This window comes from Temnothorax nylanderi, unplaced genomic scaffold (assembly GCF_030848795.1).
Source record: "Temnothorax nylanderi isolate EJ_2023f unplaced genomic scaffold, tnyl_v1.0 TNYL_tig0240_pilon, whole genome shotgun sequence".
In the NCBI taxonomy this organism is placed as follows: Eukaryota; Metazoa; Arthropoda; class Insecta; order Hymenoptera; family Formicidae; genus Temnothorax; species Temnothorax nylanderi.
The window spans coordinates 73,462-97,456 of record NW_027249302.1 but is presented as its reverse complement, the minus strand read 5'-3'; the positions used below and the strand labels follow the sequence as shown (position 1 = coordinate 97,456).

Genomic DNA, 23,995 nt, shown 5'->3' with positions numbered 1-23,995 from the left:
AAGCAAGCAGGCAAGGCACGATAGACAAGCAAGCAGTGCAGGAAGGTAGGCAAGGCCCGAGATAGACAGGCGAGCGGTGCACAGAACAGGCAAGCAAGGCACGGGCTCGAAGGGAGTCGACTCCGCGTGCTCCAAAATGTGAGGTGACGAGTTCGCGTTCGAACAGCGAATATGTATGTGTGCTCCGGTACTCTATCGTCTCACGCACCTGCGAATTGCGGCGCGAGCGAGTACCAACTTCTCCAGCAACTGGGCGGGCCACCCACGGGCGGGCAGCACGAGTCGGGTGAGTCGCGCGAGTGTTGCCTATTTATCGCGATCCGCCAACGTCTCGCGCGAGTCACGAACTACGATTTTGGTGTTACCGACGGTAACGTTTCGACCAATGTACGCTAATAATACATGCAACTTATTAACTAGTATATACAACTAACACTAAGGATACTGATATTGACTATATACAAGCGAGCGCCAACCAGAGGTCCTCGCGCATGAGGGGGTGCAGGGGGGGCGAAGCTCCCCGCTCACGCTTAAAGCGAGGTCCACTTCACACCCGGGCACGCCGAAGGCGTGCCCTTGGGGGATGCGGGGGGCGAAGCCCCCCCGCCCACGCCTCAACGTTTACCCACACCGACCCGTGCATGGGGGGTGCGGGGGGGGGTAAAGCCCCCCCCGCCCACGCTTCGAGGTTCACCCACACCGACCATGGGGGGGTGCAGGGGGGCGAACCCCCTCCTGCCCACGCATGTACTTTGATATATTATATAGAAAATATTCATCATTGAAAGCTAATTGTAAGTGATATGCATTATAAGTATACATACGTTTCAAATTCGCGCACTTTTGCATGCGCATGTGGTGGCGAGGCATGTTCGTAGTCGCTACATCTCGTCGGTATAACAGGAATCATAACCTGATTCCTGTCAACTTTAACGTTTAATATCTCGCTTCGCGGGGCAGAGCGACACTTTTTTCTGCCAGATTCTTTCGTTTCACGCAAAAACGCGTCGATTAAGCCTAAGTTCAACGAAATCGGTGAGAAGGCCACTATTCTTCAGATTTACCAAAGAGAGTACTTTGTACAGAATTATTATAGAAAACAGCAAAAGAGCAGTATGTCATTAGAAATGATTTTAAGGTTAGAAAAACTGTCACGGAGCATGATATCACAAATACAACAATGGCCGCATTCAGGAAACACAACTGTTGAGTGAGCGGCCAGTGATTCTTTAATATGATTGGTTCTTACCTTTGGTTCTTCTTCGGATCTAAGTGTAAGAACCAATCATAATGAGCGCTCACTCAACAGTTGTGTTTCCTGAACGCGGCCAATGTGTAGAATATGATTGGTTTACAACATCTTAAGATTGTACTTAAAACAGTCTTAAATATAAGATCGAACTATATGAATACTGGGCTATGTGTACGTTTCTTGCTGGGTCCGATTGCAACCATCGTGTGTCCATTTTCTACTGTGTCCGATTGACACTATGTCTGATTAGCACTGTGTCCGATTGCAACCACCGTGTGTTTGTTTCCTACGTGTCCGATTGGCACTGTGTCCGATTATCACTGTGTCCAATTGGTAATGTGTCTGATTGTCACTGTGTCCATTTCCTACTGTGTCCGATTTTGCCATCGTGTGTCCGTTTCCAATTGTGTCCGATTGGCACTGTGTCCGTTTCTTACTGTGTCCGATTATCACTGTGTCCGATTGTTACTGTGTCCGTTTCCTATTGTGTCCGATTAGCACTGTGTCCGATTGTAACCGCCGTGTATCCGTTTCCTACTGTGTCCGATTGGCACTGTGTCCGTTTCTTACCGTGTCCGATTATCACTGTGTCCGATTGGCAATGTGTCCGATTGTTACTGTGTCCGTTTCCTACTGTATCCGATTAGCACTGTGTCCGATTGCAACTATCGTGTTTTCGTTTCCTACTGTGTCCGATTGGCACTGTGTCCAATTGATTTAACCTGCTGTGTCCGATTTATTCTATGCGCAACTGGGCTTCACTCGTCAGGTCCACACAGCACTTCCTCGTAAGTTGTTGGTATGTTAAATTCAGCAAAAATTGATTCATACCTGGAGGGCGCAATTAATTTCGAAATAAAAATATGCATAAAAGAAATCAAATTAATCCATATATGCTCATAAAAATACAATACAATTATTTTTAAATTATAATGTAGAAATGTTTTACATGAAACATGAAACATTGCACATTTATCTAATTTTTAACAAACATTATTTAGAAATTTTATTCTAACAAAACTGTTGTGTTATGACGAAACATTTTAGAGCAATCTTTGCGAAATTTCCGTCATTCATGATGCCATTCACGGAAGAAAAGGATTAGCTACTAGGATGGACATCCCACCCACGCTTCTGTTTTAGTGAAAAACGTTTTAAATCAAAAATTTCTCAGGAGATGGATCGGATTTCGTGGTCATCAGAAGTAGCCACCACGCTCCCCAGATCTCACACCTATGGATTTTTTCGTATGGGGCTTCTTACAAAGTAAAGTGTATCAAACTCTGCCGGAAAATGCGGAAACTCTGAGAAATTGAATTCGCAACCCGTGTGCAAACATCACTCTTCTCATGCTCGAACGAGTGAGAAAATTTTATGCGTAGAATCGCTTTATATTTAGAACAAAACGGTAGTTACGTAGAACATTTGTTGTAAGCATATTTTAAGATTAAAAATAAATTTTGTTCAAATTTGTTCCTTAAATTGTATCTAGGTTGTTATTTGTATTAATTTCATTTACATTATTAAATTTTATAATTATACTCTATATCAGAGTTGTAAAAACTAATATCCCTTCTGCCACTTTACGCCGAACTTGCATTCTGATCTTATTCTGTAAGTCGAGTAAAGCTTGCCTCGGTAAACAGATAGGCAACCCAACACTCCTATCAATGTATTGCGTTCCTTGCGTTTATCCCTACGTCGGGATTTTCTGCGGGCTCGTCCCCCCCCCCCGCCCCCCCCCCCTCTGTGAGGGGGCCGTGGATGGGATGGGGAGAGACGTGTATTTGGGGCCTCGCTATGCCTGGCCCATAGTTATTTGTCTCTGCGGACTTGTGCCTGGCGTGGCCTGGGTGGGTGTCGGGCGGGGGCCGGTTCCGGGCTTTCCTCCCTCCTGGGGTCCGGTGCATCGCCTGGTGCGAAGCTCCCGGATCCCTGGGGGGGGGGGGGTTGGTTTGCCCGGTGGCGGTCAGCGCTCGTCGCCCTTCTCCTGTGCCTCGTCGGCTGCTGCCGCGGAGGCCTGTATTCTCCCGGGTGTCTCCGTTGCTGGGCGGCGGGGCCCTTCTGGGGTTGGTCGGCCGTGGTCTTGCCGCTCGCTACTGTTTGGGCTCCGGCCCCACTGCTCCGCAGTGGTCGTCGGTAGCCTTTTGTGGCGGCGGTCCGCGGTTGGCCGTCCTCTGGGGGTTCTCCGTCTCCCGCGGCGGGGGTCACCCATTTGTTTGTTTCTTCGTGCCCTTCCCCTGGGCCCCGGGTTCGCTCGGGGTCTAGGGGAGGGGCGCGGTCTTCTTCCACCAGCTTGGCTGGTTCCAATCCTATGCGGACTCGTGGAGTCGAGTTTGCCTTTGTGTATTTGGTTAGGGTCCGTGTCCCTTATCCTTGGACGGGTGCGTGGATCCGCACTCGTGTTCTGTCTTTGTGGAACCCCTCTCCGGATAGAGGAGGTTTCCTGTTTGTTTTGTTCGTGCATGTCCCGTGAGGATAGTGTGCGTAAAGTCTTCGAAGCGCGGACTTCCCCGGGTGAACCATCCTCGTCAATCACATCATCCGATTAGGAATGGGTTTCCCCCCCGGGGATCGAAGCTCCCCTATGTTTGACCTTCCGTGTGTCTTATGTGTAATTGTTACGTGTATCTGGGCGCCTTGGCGCACGGACCGTCTCGTCACGTGAAGTAATACCTCGTGTCTCCCGCGTGTCGTGACTATGGTCCTTAGTCTTGTATGTTTAGGGAGAGGGGTTTTAGTGGGTGCAAGCCCCACATACCCCGGGTGGCCGGGGCCCGGGATGATACGCGAGGTATTTCCCCTCTTCCACGCAAACAAAAAAACAAAAAAACAAAAAAAAAGGCAACCCAACATACTGATGTGTATGTTGCAGAAGCATCCTGTACACTGCGGTGTTTACTGCCTCCGCCCACAAAGGTAGCTCGATTTTTGCCTGCATCATCGTTTGCGCTCCACATCGTCCTGTTGTCTCTCTTTGCCTTACCATTTTGTTCGGGAGTGTATGGACCACTCGTCTCGTGTTTAATCCCTGCATGTACTCCATTATTGCAGTATTTGACCGTTGTCACTGCGCAGTCTTCATAACTCGCCCGAATTTATTTGCAGATGCACGTTCGAATATTTTAAAAGCCTCGTCCGATTTATGTCTTCAGAAAAACACGGTTCTAAAGCCTGAGGCATTGCCCTAGAACACCACAAAGAACTTCGCACCTTTTATCAACTCCGTCGACATTGGCCCGCACGCATTACTATGAATAAACTCGCCCGGCCACCTACTCACTTTTTCGACAGTCTTATTAAAGGGTAATTTGTGCGATTTCCCAAGTTGGCAAACATCACAGAAAAAGTTACTCTTATCAGTCACAGATGCTGCTTACGAGGTCTTTACTCATCAGTTCACTTAACGCACGTTTGTTCAAATGTCCGAGGCGCTCATGCCAGACTCTCAGACTAGTCATTGGACACGTTAGCTTTGTTGACACACACCGGTATTTATACGCGGGAAAATAGTCTACATATTTCATTTGACTGCTATACGCCAGTTCCTTCACCGGTCACAATACACTCTCCATTATCGCGATATCGTGCAGCCGTCTCTCTTCTAACGGAACTCCGCGAATCAGTCTTTTCGAAACGTGACGTGTTTCGAGCAACCACTGTCGATGTACCAAACGTCTTTCTGATCGACACCGAGCAATTCGTGCCTTTGGTCACTAGATGGCCCCTTGTACCGACCGCGCTTCATCTCTACCCTGGCGAAAATGAGAAGTTTCGTGAACGTTTCTTTGGCGTTTACGTGAGCGTTTGCGGGAGTTCGTTGAGAGTTTGGAAACGGTCAGTAAAGATTTCATAGAGCGAAAATTCGCACACTGCAGCGTTTGAAAGGCGTTTGTACATAGCGTTTTTGAGAGTTTGCACAGAATTTACATGACGTATGACGTTTGCTGAGAGTTCTTTAAAACATTTAGAGATCCTCTGTTAAGCGTTTAGGCTGCGTTCGGAAACGTCACCCGGGTACACACGGGTATACTCCCTTCTCCTAACTCGCTGAGATAGAAAGAGAAGGGAGTATACTCGTGTGCACTCGGGTGACGTTTTCGAACGCAGCCTTGATAAGTCGAAAGCGTTTGCTTTCATCATTGAAAACTGCGTGTAGCCTCTATTGAGCTTAACGGGCGTTTACTCTTGTCGTTAGAAGAAACGGCGTAAAGAGCGTTAAATGTTAAAATCTGCTTTTCGCCTCGCAGGGGGTCTGCTTATATACGCGGCTGGATGTATTTTAAATGCGAGAAAGATACGCCGCCTAGCGGCATTGTTAGAAGAACGTTTGCTGAACGGAGGGAAAACGCTTGTGTTACGGAGTCGGGAAAAGCGTTTCTTGGGCGTCTCCAAGCCGTTTGCGTTAACGCCTTACAAATCGTTCACTGCGCCTCTACAATTCGCCATCGGAAGAGCGTTTGCTGAACGGATTGAAAACGCTTGTCTTACGGCGTTGGGAAAAGCGTTTGCTAAACGTTTAAAAAATCTGACAGCAAACTCTCTGCACGCAGCGTTTACTGAGCGTTCTCTGAAAAGCGTTGCCTCAGCATTTCAGAACTTTCATGAAACGTTATATACAGCGTTTTATAAGCGTTCTGAAAGCGTTCAAAATCCAACGGCGTTGTGTAAGCGTTCTTACAAAGTTTGAAAGCGTATAAACTCTCAAAAAACCCTCATTGAACGGTTGTCAACGCTTTATAAAGCTTCTTAATTTTCGCCAGGGTAGTTGTCTGTTCAAGGCCGACTTATGCGTGTAAATCGTTCCAAGTTTATCCCACATCTCTTTTGCAGTAGAACATGTCAGGAGACACTCGAAGACACTCGAGCTGAGTATATTCCATCGACAAGGATATGACGAACATAGTCCTCGCATTATCCTTGATCCATATTTTGCCTTCCGCCAACGCACTGTTTGCCGGCATAATTCTGTTACCTTTCACGGCATCGAAGATATTGTACGCGACGAACACCTAAATCATCTGAAACTTCCACCCGAAGAAATTCGTTCCGTCAAATTTAGACACGTGTCTCGTCGATAGTTCACTCGACATTTTTGCTTGTTTCACTGTTCACCTCCCTTACTCGTTTGCGAACACTGACAAAAACTTATACGAGCCCCCAATATATGGCCGACACCACACACGCGTATACTTTCCGCCGCTCGACAACTCACTAAAGCACCGAGAAAATCGTGCTTGGGCCCATAACTTGAACGCAAGACGAAGTTTTCTTCGCTTCTTGTGCTTTAGTCGCTGAAAGAAAACGTCGAGGTAGAATTAAGTTCTGTTAAGTTTTTATCGGTGTTCGCAAATGAGTAAGGGACGTGAACGGCGAAACAAGCAAAAAATGTCGAGTAAACTCTCGATGAGACACGTGTCTAAAGACGGAACAAACTTCCTCGGGTGGAAGTTTCAGATGATTCAGATGTTCGGACAAATAACGGAAGAAGCCGAGCACACAGAAACCGGAAAACGAACAAGAGCACTGCCGTCATATCCATACTGCGCACACACACTAACACGCGCGCTATTCAAACGCGCAAGACACACCCAACATTAACAAATATTGGTAATTATTTACAATAGGGCTTTTTCCGAATTTTGATATTTTCTTGCGGCTCTCTTAATAAAAACCTTTGTTGTGACTCCGACAGTGATAATCAATCAGGGGAGCCCGAAAAATATGTACCGTACCAATATAATTTCGAGATGCCCTTTTATGTCGCGGATATTAACGACGAATGTATTCTCGGAATAGATTTTCTTGCTAAAGCGGAAATTTTAGATAAATTTCTCGAGAACACTCTCGGTTTGACGAAGAGTCTAGAGGATGAGCACGGGCTAATTTGTTCTCGAATAGAGGACTGTCTTGCTCTTCTTCCGATATTTGAACAAGGATCCTCACATTTAGATCCTTTATAGAAACTTGTCTTTTCTGATTTCTTGAAGGAATTTTGTCATGTCTTCTCTGAAAATATCGTTGCCGGGAATTGTGATGTTTTATGTCATAGCATAAAATTGTGTGATTTCCGCCCTATTAAGTAGGTACCTTGCCGAATTCCCCTTCATCTTCAAGCGGAAGTAAATAAATTTGAAGAGATGAAAGCCCAAAAAGTAATCGAGGAATCAAGCAGCCCTTGGGTTTCTCCAGTTGTGTTAGTTAAACAGACGGACGGCTCTATACGGTTTTGTGTGGATTACCGAGGAGTAAATGCTGTAACGAAGAAAGATTTCTTCCCTCTTCCAAGGATTAACAATATTTCAGATTGTTTAGCGGGGAATTCGTGGTTTTGTACTCTTGATTTAAAGAGTGGATATTGGCAGGTAAGATTAGATCCTAAGGATCGTGAAAAGACTGCTTTTTCTTGCGGAAATGGTTTGTGGCAATTTACAGTTATGCCTTTTGGTCTTTGCAACGCCCCTGCTACTTTTAAACGTCTTATGGAAAAAGTTTTGAAAGGATTAATTTCTAAGATTTGTTTTGTGTATTTAGATGATGTCATTGTTTTTGGAAAGAATTTTAAAGAAATAATGTGTAATTTAAAGGAAGTTTTTCTCCGTTTACGAAACGCTAATTTAAAGGTCAATCCTAAAAAGTGTGTATTTCTAAAAAGAGAAGTCTTTACTTGTCGGTACTTTTACCTTGGACATGTTATATGCTAAGGGGGTTACAACAGATAAGATTTCTTCTGCCAAACATTGGCCGCTTCCGAAAACACGGAAGCATGTGCAAAATTTTCTTGGTTTTTGCTCGTATTATAGGAGATTTGTCAAAGGTTTTTCTATTTTGGCTAAACCTTTGTACAAATTGACTGAAGAAAATAATAAGTTCGTCTGGTCTTCCGAATGCCAAGAGGCGTTTGAGAATTTGAAACGCGTTTTGACTTCTCCTCCTATTTTGGCTTTTCCTTCAGGAGAAGGGCAGTTTATTGTAGATACCGATGCCTCGAATTATGGAATCGGAGCGGTGCTTTCTCAGTTTCAGGGAAAAGAATAAAAGGTGATCGCTTATTTTAGTCGGGTGTTAAATAAATCTGAACGAAATTATTGTGTCACCCGACGTGAGTTATTGGCAGTAGTGGACTCGGTGAAATCATTTCATCACTATTTGTATGGAAGGAAGTTCCTAGTGAAAACGGATCACGTTTCTTTGCGATGGTTAATGTCTTTCCGGAACCTAGAAGGGCAATTGGCAAGATGGTTGGAGCGTCTGCAGCAGTACGACTTTGACGTCTGTTATCGGAGCGGAAAAGCTCATGGCAATGCGGATGGATTGTCTAGACGTCCTGTCGTTATTGTGCCAAGATAGAGCTCAACGAGGAATCTAAGGAAGAAACTTGTGGTCGTATAGTCTTCGCTGAGGAAAATCTTCAGGAATGGCGTTCCGCTCAGCTTCAGGATCCAATTATCTCTAAAATTATTCAACCCAAATAGGCTGGAAGACGACCTGATTGGCAGATTTCTCCTGGAGAGTCTTCTTTAAAAATCTATTGGACCCATTGGAAAATGTTGACGATTGTTGATGGCGTTTTGTATAAAAAATGGCTCTTTCCAAATTTACGGAAGAACATTTTTCAGATTGTCGCGCCACAACAAAAGACACAAGAAATTTTGAACGAGGCCCATAATTCACCTTCTGGGGGACATTTTGGTATAAATAAAACGTTACAGAAGATTCTCTCGAAAACGTTTTTATTGGGCCACTTGTAAGAAGGACGTAGAGAGATGGTGTGCTACCTCCAAGATTTGCGTCGCTAGGAAAAGTCCTATTGGCAAGGAAAAATCTTCCTTACAGATCTATAATGTGGAAGTTTCCTTCGAAAAGATACAGATGGACATTTTAAGTCCCTTGCCTACTTCTTGGGATGGAAATAAATATCTTTTGGTGGTAGTCGACAGCTTTATTAGATGGCTAGAGGCTATGCTTCTGAAAAATAAAACAGCCAGTACGGTAGCAAGATCCCTAGTAGATCAAGTATTTTCTCGGCATGGACTTCCTTTGGAATTGCATACAAACCAAGGAAGGAACTTTGAGTCCCGGCTTTTCCAGGAAATGACTTCCCTGATGGGGATTAGGAAAACTCGTACGATCCCTCTTCACCCACAATCAGACGGGCAGGTCGAGCGTCAGCACCGTACTATCTTAGATTATTTGGCAAAGTTTATTTGCGGAACCCAAAAGGATTGGAATCGGTGGATTCCTTTGTACTTGTTAGCTTTTCGTTCTTCAAAACACGAAACCACTGGAGTAACTCCGGCGGAGATGTATCTAGGACAAGATCTGCGTTTACCTTTGGATCTTCTTAGAGGAAGCCCACCCTCGTTGACGAAAGATAAAGATGGAGAGGTGGAATATATATCCAATCTAAGAAACAGATTGGATCTCATCCATCAGTTTGCTAGACATCATCTTCAAATTAGATCCAAAAACGTTAAATCCTGATATGATCGACGTTCTAGACGAGTGCTTTTCGAACCAGGACAGAAAGTCTGGTTCTATAATCCTCGACGAGTTACGGGAAAGGCCCCGAAATTGCAGAGTCCTTGGGTAGGATTATGGGTGGTAATGAAAAGACTTATTAGCTAAATAATATCAAACGGCCAATTTCGAGCTAATAACAGATGTTAGAAAAAAATATTTAATACATTCAATAATCGTATACAGACTTGTTTACGTTTCGTGCCTTACTTGGCCTTCTTCAGAACAATAAAAAAATATAAAGAAAAACGCATTACAATATATCGCATTATTCTACGAACAAAACAAATCAAATCGATCCAACGCCACAATTTACATTAATCCGGTCTCACCCAAGTAATTGGACAATTAGTCATATTGAAGTCAGAAGTATGTTGTCAATTAATCGTCAATCTACACGCAGAATCGGTCGTTTCCTTCGCTGCATGACACTTATGCGTCCATGAAACCCGTATAGATGTGAGATCCTTTATCGCCAGACCATCTTAGTGGCAACTATATCAAAGTTAGAACTTACATAGGACCAAAACGAAAATTTGATTAAAAACGAGTTTAGCCTTAAAAACGGACTCACATAAGCGGTCGATGAAACAAGGAACTAGGGTGAATTCCTTCCATCGTCTCACAAAGCGTGTGTTCGTCGCGAAGGATAACAGACGACTGAGACAATACCCGCATCGCAAGGGCACAATAACCAATGATCATTGTTATTAACAGAACGTTTAAGACAACCGATTCAAGATATCAAAATAGGCATCGTTTAGTAGTTCCGTGTCCTTATTTAAATTTATACCATTAGTTTGTTCTTTAATATGTATTATTTCTGCGGTTAATCTCTTTTTGTAATTATGCTCAATTTCTAAGATGCGTGCATTTTCCCAGTCAAATGAATGATTGAATTTTGTGGTATGTTCTGATACAACAGAATGCCATACACGAGTTCATTAAAGATCTTGAAAGCAACGGTAGTAAATACACAATTGACAACCAAATCAGAATGCGTAATGTGGCAATCCCTCAATTTTCCAAGTTACTACAAAAAAGACCACTCACCACACCGATTGAACGTAGTCTCATTGCGAGGTACAATTCCGCGTGCCAATTTCAAAGAAACAAACCGGATGTTATTTTTACAAGAGCCGATAAAGGTAATGTCACGGTAGCATTAGACAAAAATGAATATATTCAAAAAATGGAAATGTTACTAAGTGACAAAGATACCTATGAAGTTGTCAAAAGAAATCCATCCGCCAAAATGGAAAGGGAACTAAATGCCTTGATTAAAAAGTGGCTACAGAAGGAATATATTTCTAAGAAACAATATTTTTTCCTACATTCCAGCGATTCTACACTTCCAAAAGCTTATGGTCTTCCAAAGATTCACAAAAAGAACGTTCCTTTTAGAATAATAGTCTCTTCTGTTAACACGGCTCTGTATAATCTTGCAGCTTTTCTGCAAGAAATTTTAGCTGATAGTTTACCAAAACCTAAGAGCCACGTCAACAACAGTTTTGAATTATGTACTGACCTATCGAAAATAAAAGTGCAGAAGTCGGAGATTCTGATCTCACTGGACGCGGTATCATTATTTACGAATGTTCCATCTGAGTTGGTCGTGGAGGGTTTAAAAAGGAGATGGAAGTTTATAAAAACAAAAACAAGGTTATCTCGTGCTGAATTTATTACGGCCGTCAAATTTGTACTGGCTTCAACCTTTTTCACGTTTAACGGTGTCACTTATAAGCAGACATTTGGATCTCCAATGGGCTCCCCTTTATCCCCGAGAGTGGCTGACATTGTTATGGAGGATTTGGAGGAAAGAGTTTTGGGCGCATTGGACATCCATCTATCGTTTTACAAGCGCTATGTGGATGATATTATTATGAAGATTCCTAAGGATAACGTTCAGGATGTTCTGGATCACTTTAACAGTTATCATGATAGACTTAAATTTACAATAGAGTACGAAAATAATGGCCGTCTTAGCTTTCTGGACTTGATGTTGATTGTAAGGGGAGACACGATTATAACAGATTGGTTCCACAAAGAAACTTTTTCTGGTAGGCTATTGTCCTTCCTTTCGAATCATCCTATTCAACACAAAATAGGAACAATCTACAGCCTAGTGGACAGATCAATCAGGTTATCACATCCCAGCTTTTATAATAAAAATTTAAATTTTGTCATCAATGTATTGCTTGGAAATGGATATCCCATCGATCTAATATTCTTGCATATTAATAAAAGACTGAGGAAACTTCAGTCCATAAAGAATAATAATACGGGTAATGATTCCGAATGTGCACAGCAAACAAAAAGTTTTATTGTCATGCCGTATTTAAAACATACTTCGGAAATCATCGCCTCAGCAGTCGATAAATCTGAAAATTCTGTGGGATACCGCACTCTTAACAATCTTGGTAGCATCATTAAGGTCCATAAGGATAAGAACGCCCATATTTCCAAGAATGACGTAATTTACAAAATCTGTTGTAAAAATTGTGATGCCTCTTACGTCGGTCAGACTAAGAGGCAATTACAAACCAGATTAAAAGAACATAAAAGCAATATAAGATTAGACGAGTCCAAACATTCTGTTGTATCAGAACATACCACAAAATTCAATCATTCATTTGACTGGGAAAATGCACGCATCTTAGAAATTGAGCATAATTACAAAAAGAGATTAACCGCAGAAATGATACATATTAAAGAACAAACTAATGGTATAAATTTAAATAAGGACACGGAACTACTAAACGATGCCTATTTTGATATCTTGAATCGGTTGTCTTAAACGTTCTGTTAATAACAATGATCATTGGTTATTGTGCCCTTGCGATGCGGGTATTGTCTCAGTCGTCTGTTATCCTTCGCGACGAACACACGCTTTGTGAGACGATGGAAGGAATTCACCCTAGTTCCTTGTTTCATCGACCGCTTATGTGAGTCCGTTTTTAAGGCTAAACTCGTTTTTAATCAAATTTTCGTTTTGGTCCTATGTAAGTTCTAACTTTGATATAGTTGCCACTAAGATGGTCTGGCGATAAAGGATCTCACATCTATACGGGTTTCATGGACGCATAAGTGTCATGCAGCGAAGGAAACGACCGATTCTGCGTGTAGATTGACGATTAATTGACAACATACTTCTGACTTCAATATGACTAATTGTCCAATTACTTGGGTGAGACCGGATTAATGTAAATTGTGGCGTTGGATCGAATTGATTCGCTTTGTTCGTAGAATAATGCGATATATTGTAATGCGTTTTTCTTTATATTTTTTTATTGATCTGAAGAAGGCCAAGTAAGGCACGAAACGTAAACAAGTCTGTATACGATTATTGAATGTATTAAATATTTTTTTCTAACATCTGGTATTAGCTCGAAATTGGCCGTTTGATATTATTTAGCTATTGCTTGTCGAGCGAAACTTTTGTTAAAAGACTTATTGTTAGTGACGTTGTGTATTGTATCCAGGAGTCTCCTCGTCATAAAAATAAAATTGTTCATGCAGATCGCTTGGCTCCTTTCCAGGAAAGGAAATAATTTTCCGATTTCGTGTTTGAATGTTAGTTCGATCCGACATGAGTCTGAGCCCGTACTTTAGTTATTTTAAAGAAGTCGCTAATTAGTTTTTGTTCTTTTCTGTGTTTTTAAATGTTCTGTTGCAGATATTAACACCAAGCATAGACCTAAGGTATGGCGGAAGGGAAATTCTGCTGGAAGTTTCTCCTGGAAGCCTTCTGGACTGCCTCTCTCACGGTTTTTGACCGTGGTTTTCCCGTGAGACTAAGAGCAAATGTCGAGGCAGAGGACCGAGAGCTCTTAGAGCGATGGGTCCACGGAAGTATTTCCCCCTCTGATCCCGAAGAAAGAAGACCCAAGCGTGCAAGACTCAGGAGGGAAGAAGAGCACGGGCGGCAGAAGGCAGGGGACAAGCGAAGTCTCGTCATGAGAGCCTGGCCAGCTCTATAAGGAGAAGAAGCTTGGAGAGGACCTGTTGTGGTGGCTAGAGTGGATGGAGCCCGGTAACTCGCTGCAGCAGCACGAGGAGGGCAGGAAGCCGTCCAGAAGCAGTTGGCCTTCCGAGGAGTTATGCAGCAAGTTGCCTCGCTGATTGTCGGGACGAAAATCTGGAGAGGGAGAGCAGTGTTGCGTGCGTCCCGCCCGGTACGCTTTTCGTCCGCGAGTCAGTTGACTAACTCTGAGCTGAAGCAAGCGGTCATTCCGCAGAAGTCGCGAAGCGTCCCCTTGACAACGGGCTGCTGTTTTAACAACGGAGCCTTTTAAGAACCTCGGTTTTCAAACTGTTCTGACGTGTTCTCTGGTGTTCCCTTTAATAAAGAGAATCGTTCGTTAATTAATAAACGTGTCGTTACTCCCGCGGGTGCGCGAGTGTGAGTGAGTGCGTGTGAGAGCCATTCGAGGAGTCACGGTCTCAACGTCGGCCTGGACGTAACAATATTATTATATCTATTCCTTGCATAATCTCGTTTGTCATAACTATATCTATTCTTTGCCTAATCTCATTTTATAACTGCTCAGAATAAATTAATTACATATATAAAGCTAAACAATTATTTACTCCGACTCTCTAATAATTAAGGATTCTACACATCTACATATATTAAATAGTTAAAATAGAAATAAAAATAACAAAAAAAAATAATTGTACAGCGTAGGTTCCAATTCTAAACTTATTTTCGATGTAGATCTGTAAGAGAATCAAAATCGGTGAGTCAACTGTATCCCCTCCTTATGAGCATATTTTACACGCAGATATTTAGAGTATTACAATGTTGAGCAGTATGACTCTATATTACAGTTGAAACACTTCGTGTTGAACATGATATCACACTGTATCATTTACCTTGCCAGAAAACATCAATTATTAGCAATCCAATGTAAACATACAACTCTGGCTGCGGTCCACTTGATGCTACAAATGCTTTGGAGCTTTCTTCTTCTCCTTCTTTCTTCATTGAAAGAAAAGAGAAGAGGAATGTTTCGAAGCATTTGTAGCGTCAAGTGGACCGCACCCTCTGTTGTCAATCGTTTTGTCAATAAACAGAGATTTTTTACTCTGAATGGAATAAAACTTTTATTTATTAGCATGTTTTATATTGCAGTTATAATATAATAAATCAGCTCTTTTTATATAATTTTTATGTCAAATTTTTCAGAATTTTGATGTAATAGAATATTTTAAAGACCATAATTGCATAAACATTATATCAAATAATTACACAGTATACAACTAAATCAAATTTTTAATAATTATTAAGTTCCGTTAGTGAATCATGATAGGTATGTGACTCCATAGCACAGCAGTACCAATCGTTCGTTTCCCTTGCATCGAAAATTATTTTTTGTCGAAGATTGAGCCATTTTAGAACCAAATTCAGCTTTATTTCAAAGTATAATTTTAAAATAACGATATTTTAACAAAAATTTAGCAGATATAAATTTTTGTTTAAAAGAAATGAAATCAATTACATTTTGTAAAGAAATTGGTAAGAAATAATACATTTTTTTTCTTTGCTCGCGGCAGTTTAACATCGTCGTCCTCAATCAAGGATCAATACAAATCATTAGCATAAAATCCAGTTTTATCATAAAATTCAGTTTTTTCCTTTATATCGTGTTTCCATAGGCTTGATGAAATCTTTCTCTTTGTTCATTTAATTCTATAGATAATTGCCGTTCGAAAAATAAACTAACAAAGGAACTTCGTGAACTCGAAAATTCTGATTTTGATGAAACTTTACACACATGTAGGGGAAGTAAATGAACGAATTTAGAATTAATATTAAAAAAAAATTTTCTAAAAAATTTTTCTCAAAAAATATTTTTTTAATAATATTATTATTGTGGTTAAACAGAGGTGTTGTTAACATAAAACTTTTGTATAAGAAATTTTTTTATGTTTTGAATACTTTTCGAGGTATACAGGGTGGTTCAGGACCTCTGCGACAAACTCTAAGGAACAATAGATCTCGCAGAAAGGACCATGCATTTTCTGTAAAGCAACCCATGTTCTCTGCCGCGTCGTTTAGGAACTACGCGACCGCACAGACAGGTCTCAGGTAACATTTATTATATAGGTTCAGGGTAGACACTTTGAACGCCTTCTGTAAACTGTCTGCAAGTGTACTTGAAACAATAAATAAATAATTTATCTCATAATTGTAATAAATGTCACCTTAGACCTGTCTGCACGGTCGCGTAGCTCCTAAACGACGTGTCAAAGAACATGAGTTGCTTCACAGAAAATGGTCTTCTCTGCGAGATCTATCGTTCCTCAGAGTTTGTCGCAGAGATCTTAAATCACCCTGTATATCAAGAAAAGCAAAAAGCTACTCTACATATGAGGGATGTTTTCATTCCTTAGAATCGTTTTTGGACTGCAAATAAAACTTCTAAATTCGTCTATTTCCTTACAAGTGTAAGTTTCGTCAAAATCAGAATTTTCGGATTCGCGAGGTTCCCTCGTTAGATTGTTTCGAATGGCAATTACCTACACTGACCTACAGAATCATATGAACAAAGAAATAGATTTCATCAAGTAGCCAAGCCTATAGAGACACGGTATAAAGGAAAAAACTGGATTTTATGCTGAATGACTTAAGTTGATTCTTGATTGAGGACGACAATGTTGAACTGTCGCAAGCTAAAAAAATAATTTTTAATTATTTCTTACCAATTTCCTTGCAAAATTTAATTGATTTCATTTCATTACCTACTTTTAAAAATTCACATCCGCTAAATCCCCGTTAAAATGTTATTATTTTAAAATTACACTTTGAAATAAAGCTAGATTTGGCTCTAAAATAGCTCAAAAGTAACCAACCTTCAAATTTAAAAAAAAGTTTGATGTAATGAAAATGAATGGTTGATATTGGTGTGCTATGAAGGCATCCACCTATCATAATCCACTATCGAAACATAACAATTATTTTGGTTGTTGTACTGTGTTACTTTTGCTCTTAGTTCTAAAATAATATTTGTTTAATTATGTAATTATTACAGTGGAATTTATTACCTTGCCTGGAATGAGCATGTGCTACATGACGTAAACTATCGACACTCGGTGGTTGAGGTACAGAATGTGTTTCCTCTGCGTGCAAAAGCTGACAAAATACTATTTGCTCATGTTGCGTTTGTCTTTGAACTTCTGATGCCATTGGTTGAATTTGTGCATACGTTTCGCTCCCACTGGTATATACCTTATCCTGCTCATCAATCGCAGCGTACATTTCATCTACAAAATGACAGATTGTGTAAAGTTTTTATGTATTATATTAATTATATTATATAATCATATCTAAAGTTTATTTACCAGAATCATCAGAAACAGTAGCATAATGAGGATCGATGATTGGTCTAGTAGATTGATTTTGTCTGTAAGTTGCTTTGGTTTGTGCTATTATATTGGCTAATGGTTCTCTTACGCTTATACTTGTATATCCTTCTATAGTAAAAACGATGAAAATTACGCAATTTATTAAAAATTATTTATTATACAGTAAATATAAAAGTGCAAAGGGAAAATAATGCAATTACTCGAATCTTGCGAATCTCCACTAAAATGCTGTTGCGGACTGTTTTGTTGGGAATGCGGTGGATATGGCAGTAACATCAAGAGAGGCGGTGTCATATAGGGCAAGTCTTGATTAGCTTGAACACCACCAGAAATAGCGTTAGCAGCCTGGATATCGTAATGCGTCTCGGAATTAAGAAGCGAATTGTGCGAGGAGGATCGTCGAGTTCTCGGTGGTGCGATTGGATTTCCATTTGATTGATCCATAGATGTTGAAGGCTTTTCAATATTTGTAACTTGATTAACATCATTTCTGTAAATTATAAGAAATAAAAACTACATATTCTAAACGTAAATCGAACAGCCGACTTTCGAACAAAAACAAAGGATGTTAATTTAAACCACAATTTTATTAAACCATATAAACAAAAATAGTTTACGTTTCGAACACATTTTTGTCGATTGTCACTTGATTTTATTTTATTAATTATTAACATCTTCCCTATTTTATCTATTTTATGAGATGTAATTTATCAAATATGTTCTTTTGCGTTCTGAGGAAGACTTAGTAAGTCGAAACGTAAACTATTTATATTTATATGGTTTAATGAAATTGTGGTTTAAACTAAAATCCTTTGTTTTTGCTTGAAAGTCGACTGACCGACTGTTTGATTTACGTTTAGCTTTGCTTTTACCAAGTCTAGAGTTTTCTTTTTATACTAGATATTCTCTGAAATAAGACAAGATAAAGTATACAGGGTGTTTCTTAAGTGATATCGAAAACTACAGGAAATAGGCTTCCCTGCAGAGTTATGGGCCTTCAAAGTTAAAGAAAAATAAAAGTTTGAAGGCCCATAACTCTACAGGGAAGTATTTCCAAACCCATATTCATAGAAACTTTTTTCTTTAAAATTGTCCAAGGAATCACTTCCTGAAATTTTTTATATCACTTAGGAAACATCCTATACATATATGTAGAGCAGTAATAAGTATAAGACAATATAAAGCATAGGAATAGTAAATAAATAATACCTATTTATTTGACTAGCCTCAGTCTTCTGAATATTTTGAAGTTGTGCATAAGGATGTTCAACTGAAATAAATTAGAATGTTATTAAATAATAAACAAATATAAAAGCATCTAATAATAATTCATCCACCATTGTCAGAGACAGGAGATGCAAATCTTGTATATTGATGAGATGTATCTTGTAACAAAGAACACGCTTGCAAAATAGTATCCTGTGTTTCCCTGTCACACACCTGTTCTTGAGCTAAAAAATAAATTGATAGAAAATAAAGTAGGTAGTAACATAAAATAAAATAATAAAATAAAGTAAAAAGTTTTATTATTTTTCCATTATCAATAATTTACATCTTAATTTAGGGAAGACCGGGGCTATCTGTCTACGGGGGCTATGTGTCCACAGTACTGCTATCTCAAGTTTTAAGAGACAGATGTCTCTTCCATTGTAACAAGTAGTTGAAAAATGACCTACGTAAGATATTTAAATGTTGTTTGTTTTCTTGCGATGCCTCTCGCAGACGCTATATACGTTAAAAGAAAAGCGAAAACAATTATTCACATTTTTCGACGGTCGAAAAATTTGCTGTGCGACAGTAGTTTAACTCAAATTAAAGTACGCAATTCATAATATTATCAATTAATATATAGTTATCAGGTGTGAGAAGCGTCAAATCTTAATTCCGCATTATTCGGGGCTATCTGTCCTATTTTTGATGGGGCAATGTGTCCACACTTCAATGACGAATTGTTCTTTTATAAATAGATAATGGTGCGTAACTACAAAAGAAAGACTTTCCTTAAGACAGATAAGGTAGACATATCCAATAAAATTATATTTAGAGCGATTAAAAAAATAAAAATTGAGCGAGAATCTTTTCGTAAAAACAGCGTTAGACTTTGGAATAAATGTTCGGGCTCTCCCTAAGGCTCTCCCTAGTAAAAAAAGTGACCTACGAGCAACTACTTGATCTTGCGATTCAAGAATCGTCACCAAATTTTTATTTTAAAAATACACGTCAAGTTAAATATATGAGTTTGTCTTAAATTATTGAGTATTTTCTATTTCAAACGCTGCCGAGAATAAAGTAAAGGCCCCAAATAAAAAAAAGATTAAAGAATTGAGGGGAGACAAAAGAAACTCATCACATTGATTTTGCAACAGACTCAAAATCAGTTTCATGCCACCGTATATAAAGAAAAGTCAGCTCTACGCAGGAAACTTGTCAAAAAATCTACACAAAGTGCTTACTACTTCTCTGATTCCAACGACTAGGCAGTTTTTTCAATATTATATATTAATAATAAATAATATTATAAATAAGTATAAAAATTAATATAAATAATGTGTTTTTTATTATGTGGACAGATAGCCCCTCGAATGTGGACAGATAGCCCCCCATATGCGGGGCTATCTGTCTACGCTTGACTTGTTCATTTAAAACATTTGCCTCTTTAAAATGTTAAAAGATCAACGATTCTAATTAAGTTTTTTTTTAATAGCAAGGTTGAAAGGTTATACCATTAAAATTTTAGCCAAATATCTTTATTAGTTTTTTAGTAAACTTGAAAAAAGCGTAATGTGTGGACACATAGCCCCGGTCTCCCCTACTAATTTTTATCTTAATTATTTGTCTTAATTTAGTATTACCTGCATCTTGGACTGTAGCATACAATTCTGAATGATCTCCCATAATTTCAGTAGTCTCATAAATATCTTGAGGCACTGAATCTATCATATCTTCATGTTCTCTGCTCTTATCTTTTGGAATATCTGGAAGACTTCTATTGGCACTCGTAGTCCTATATAAATAAAAAAAAATATATAATATATACTAGCATTTAAGTCCGTGCTACGCGCGGAAGTACCTACATCATATAGTTCGATGCTTAATATATGTCAATCAAATAGAAAATTAATAGCGAATTAACTCAAGCATATTCCAAGTATGAACATTTAGACGCAACAAACTTATTTTAAAATTATTTATCCATTAAATTATATTATATCAAATAATTCACCGTCTTTCTTTCAGATCATCCACAGCGGGTGAAATATATACACACATTTTTTAAAAATGTGATTTTTCGATGTTTTAAAACATTATGAACACATTGGTATAGAAAACTGAAAAAAATGGCACCAGTTTCCAGAAAATTGGTCTATTAATAAAAAATTAAACTTATTGTTGCCATCTTCAAAAAAATAGTAAAATTTTTGGACCGGTTATAAAAAAATGGGCAGATCGGTACATTAATGAAAAAATAAACCCATCGTCGCCATCCCCGACAAATTGGAAAAATTTTGACACCAGTTTCAAGAAAATCGGTCCATTAATGAATGAGTAGTTTGCAATCAGAAAAATTAAAAAAATTTTGGAACCGCGGTTTCAAAAAAATCGGTCCATTAATGAAAACATAAACCCATCATAATTACAAAAATTGTGGCACCAGTTTCATGAAAATTGGTCCATTATCAAGAGACACGGTAGTGTCTCGCGCCAAGTATACGCGGAGCGAGACCGACCGTGACTCTTTTACGCGACGCGACGAGTTGCGAGTACTCGAGATGTTGAGATCTCGATAACGAGTGAACGGATCAAGTTCTAAGTAGGCTTGATCGATAGCTTGGGGTCGATTTGGGGGGGGGGGGGGTACGTTCTTTTCATTTTTCCGCTACGTGCCCTACGAGCGGAGATATTTGCGACGCAAAGTCGAAATGTGAAAATTTTTTATTAAGATACTTCCACTCCTTCTTCTACTAACGCCGATCAAATATATATACATATATATATCAGAGGAATGTAACTTTCACTTTTTCGACACTGGATGGCGGTGCTAGTATCGCCATTTTCGATGTATACGTGTGTGTACTGCGCGCAGTGCAGTTGAGTGCAGACAGTGCGTTCAGGTTCAGCGCGCTGTCACAGTCAGTTAACCTAACACGGTAGTGTCTCGCGTCAAGTACGCGCGGAGCGATACCGACTCGACCGTGACTCTTTACGCGACGCGGCGATTAATATTTTTTCTGATTCAAGGTAATTGTTTTATTTATTTACATGTAATTATCCTATTATTATACGACGCGAAGCGAGACCGCACCGTGACTCTTTTACGCGACTAAGTGCATGTAACAGGAATTATAATAATAGTTTACGTTTACGTGAGTATATCGTCGTAGTTACTATAAAATCTCCCGTTTATGCGGAGGAATTATCGTATCGTTTGTAAGTTTCTACAGAATTAAGTAACGCTCGCGTAGGGGGGGGGGGGTTTCGCTTTCCTCGGGTGAGAGAAGATTACGGTGCCTGAAGCCTATCGGCTATATGGCACAAACCTATGTAGACCTTTCCGCCCTTGATTCGAATCAATGGACGGAGATACAAGAACAATTTATACATATAAACTTTTTTTAAATTACGGGCCAACCGAATATTTTAAATTACTTTGTTTATCTTCTTTAAAAATTTGAACACCAAATACAAAATGCTCTAATTTTTCTTTTTTATTATGTCGACGACATCCAACTCCTCAAGATAACCAATCGCTCGGAGTTCGCGGTCCAATATGAATCTATCTTCATCGTATTTGATGCAAGTCGTCAAGAGGTGATAAAGGTCCTCTCGCTCATGGCCGCATTCACATCGCTCCTCCATGACATAGCCCTTTCTCTTCAGAGAGGCTCCTAGGTTATAATGGTTTGATCTAAGTCTATTAAACATTGTGACAAAATATCTTTCTTTGTTTACTTTATCAAACCAGGGTCTCGTCGTATGGCGATCGTAGAATGTTCGGAAGTAAAAGGTACCCTTATGGGCCGAATCTCTAATAATTGATTCCTGCGTAGCCTCCCACGTAGTCCTCCTGATTTCTGCCAGTAGGTCCCCAGTTGGTACCAAGATACTCGGGTCAGATTCCTCAAAAGTCGCCTCCTTAGCCAGCGAGTCCGCCAACTCATTTCCGACAATGCCGCAGTGAGAGGGAATCCAAACGGGGATCACTCGCTTATCATGAACTCGCTCGAGCTCGTATATAAGCCTCCTGGCCTCCGTAGTGTAGGGATTCTTATGGACATCAATATGATTATTTCGTATGGCCTCAAGGGCCGATTTGCAGTCTGACAACACGACCACACTGCTTCCTCTATCCTCTCTCTCCACGATCATCAATTGCAAAGAAGCCCTGATTGTATAAGTTTCCGCCGTGAACGAAGAACATCTAAATGGCAGACTAATCTTATACGCAATCTCCTGATCGCACACAACGACTGCCGCACCCGTCGATCGTCTCCGCTCATCAAAGGATCCATCAGTGAAAACAATTTCAGGCGAGGGATTCAATTCATATTTGTCGATGATGTCCTGGATGAGGGAACGATCAGAGTAGGACGCACTCCTCTGTCTCACCCTACCTATAAAAGTGTCCACTGTGGGCCTGAACGTATGTGCACCAAATTTACCCTGAAAGACCTCAGGTTTCCTCGAAGGACCAATACATGTTCTAAGCTTGCGAGTTCTCTCCCAAACAAGAGACAGGAGGGACATCTTATACGTAAGCTGTCGAAATCTTGAGTAGCACTCCAGGTCATAGGCCTGTTGCATCCTTTCACACAAACCATTTACATTGTAGGCAATAGATCGAAAAACAAAGTGGCTGCCAAGCATGATCGCTCGCTCCCTCAACAATATGACTTTAGCCTCAGCTATAAGAACATTGTTAGGAGTAGAATTTCTGAAACCCAAAGCGGTGCGTATTCCCTTGTACTGCGTTCGCTCGAGTTTAAGTTGAAAAGTGGCATCTCGTGGAAAGTAGACAAAACTGCCATAGTCGGTGATCGACCTGACCAGGCTCTTATACAATAAAAGTGATGTATTCACCTCAACGCCCCTTGAGACAGAGCACAGATATCTAATGATGGAATTGGCTCTATCCACCTTACCCCTCACAGCATCCACCTGACGATGGAAAGTCAGTCTGTTGTCAAACCAAATGCCTAAGAATTTTGCCCCTTCGCTATTAAAGACGTCGCTGTCCCGAACACGGATACTGAGGCTCTTATCCACAAATCCGCTTTTGGAAAACTTCACCAAAACTGTTTTCTTGGGTTCGATGTCCAAGCCGATCCGCTGCAACCTCTCCACTATCATGTTCACGGCCCGCTGCAAAAGCTCACGATTACGTCGTCGGTTATATCCCGAAACATACAGCCCAATATCATCCGCGAACTCGACAGCCTCCACCCCCTCCGGCAAGTCGGAGCACAACCCCTGAGTGTACAAAGAGTACAACACCGGACTAAGGACGGCACCCTGCGGGAGCCCTTTAAAAACGTGACGATCCACAGATTCCCGAGGACTGACTATAAATCGCACCAATCTCGAATACAGCCAGTAACTAACAAACCTGAAGATGCCCACGGGCCAGTCTAGCGCCCTCAACTTGTCCAGCATGACGCCGTACACCACGCAATCGTACGCCGACGACACATCCAGGAAGGCCGCGAGTGTGCGCGAGTGTGTACCCACCATTACATAAGGATGCTCGAATGTCCGCTGAGATCTTGACAAGATTATCAGAGCAAGACCTGCCTCTTCTGAATCCATTCTGGGTATGGCTGAACTTGTCCAAGCTCTCCGCCCACCAAACAAGCCTCT

General features: G+C 40.4%; 1 protein-coding gene across 1 annotated transcript in view; it reads right to left on the bottom strand.

Moving 5' to 3' along the window:
* LOC139779760 (uncharacterized) overlaps positions 1-23,995 on the bottom strand; it is a 152,796-nt gene that overhangs the window by 95,597 nt on the left and 33,204 nt on the right. The window contains exons 5-10 of the mRNA XM_071718236.1: positions 19,993-20,144; positions 18,478-18,591; positions 18,350-18,410; positions 17,341-17,630; positions 17,117-17,248; positions 16,820-17,038 (exon numbers count right to left, since the gene is read on the bottom strand). Coding sequence (XP_071574337.1) covers positions 16,820-17,038; positions 17,117-17,248; positions 17,341-17,630; positions 18,350-18,410; positions 18,478-18,591; positions 19,993-20,144 — 968 coding nt within the window. The remainder of the gene's footprint in view (positions 1-16,819; positions 17,039-17,116; positions 17,249-17,340; positions 17,631-18,349; positions 18,411-18,477; positions 18,592-19,992; positions 20,145-23,995) is intronic.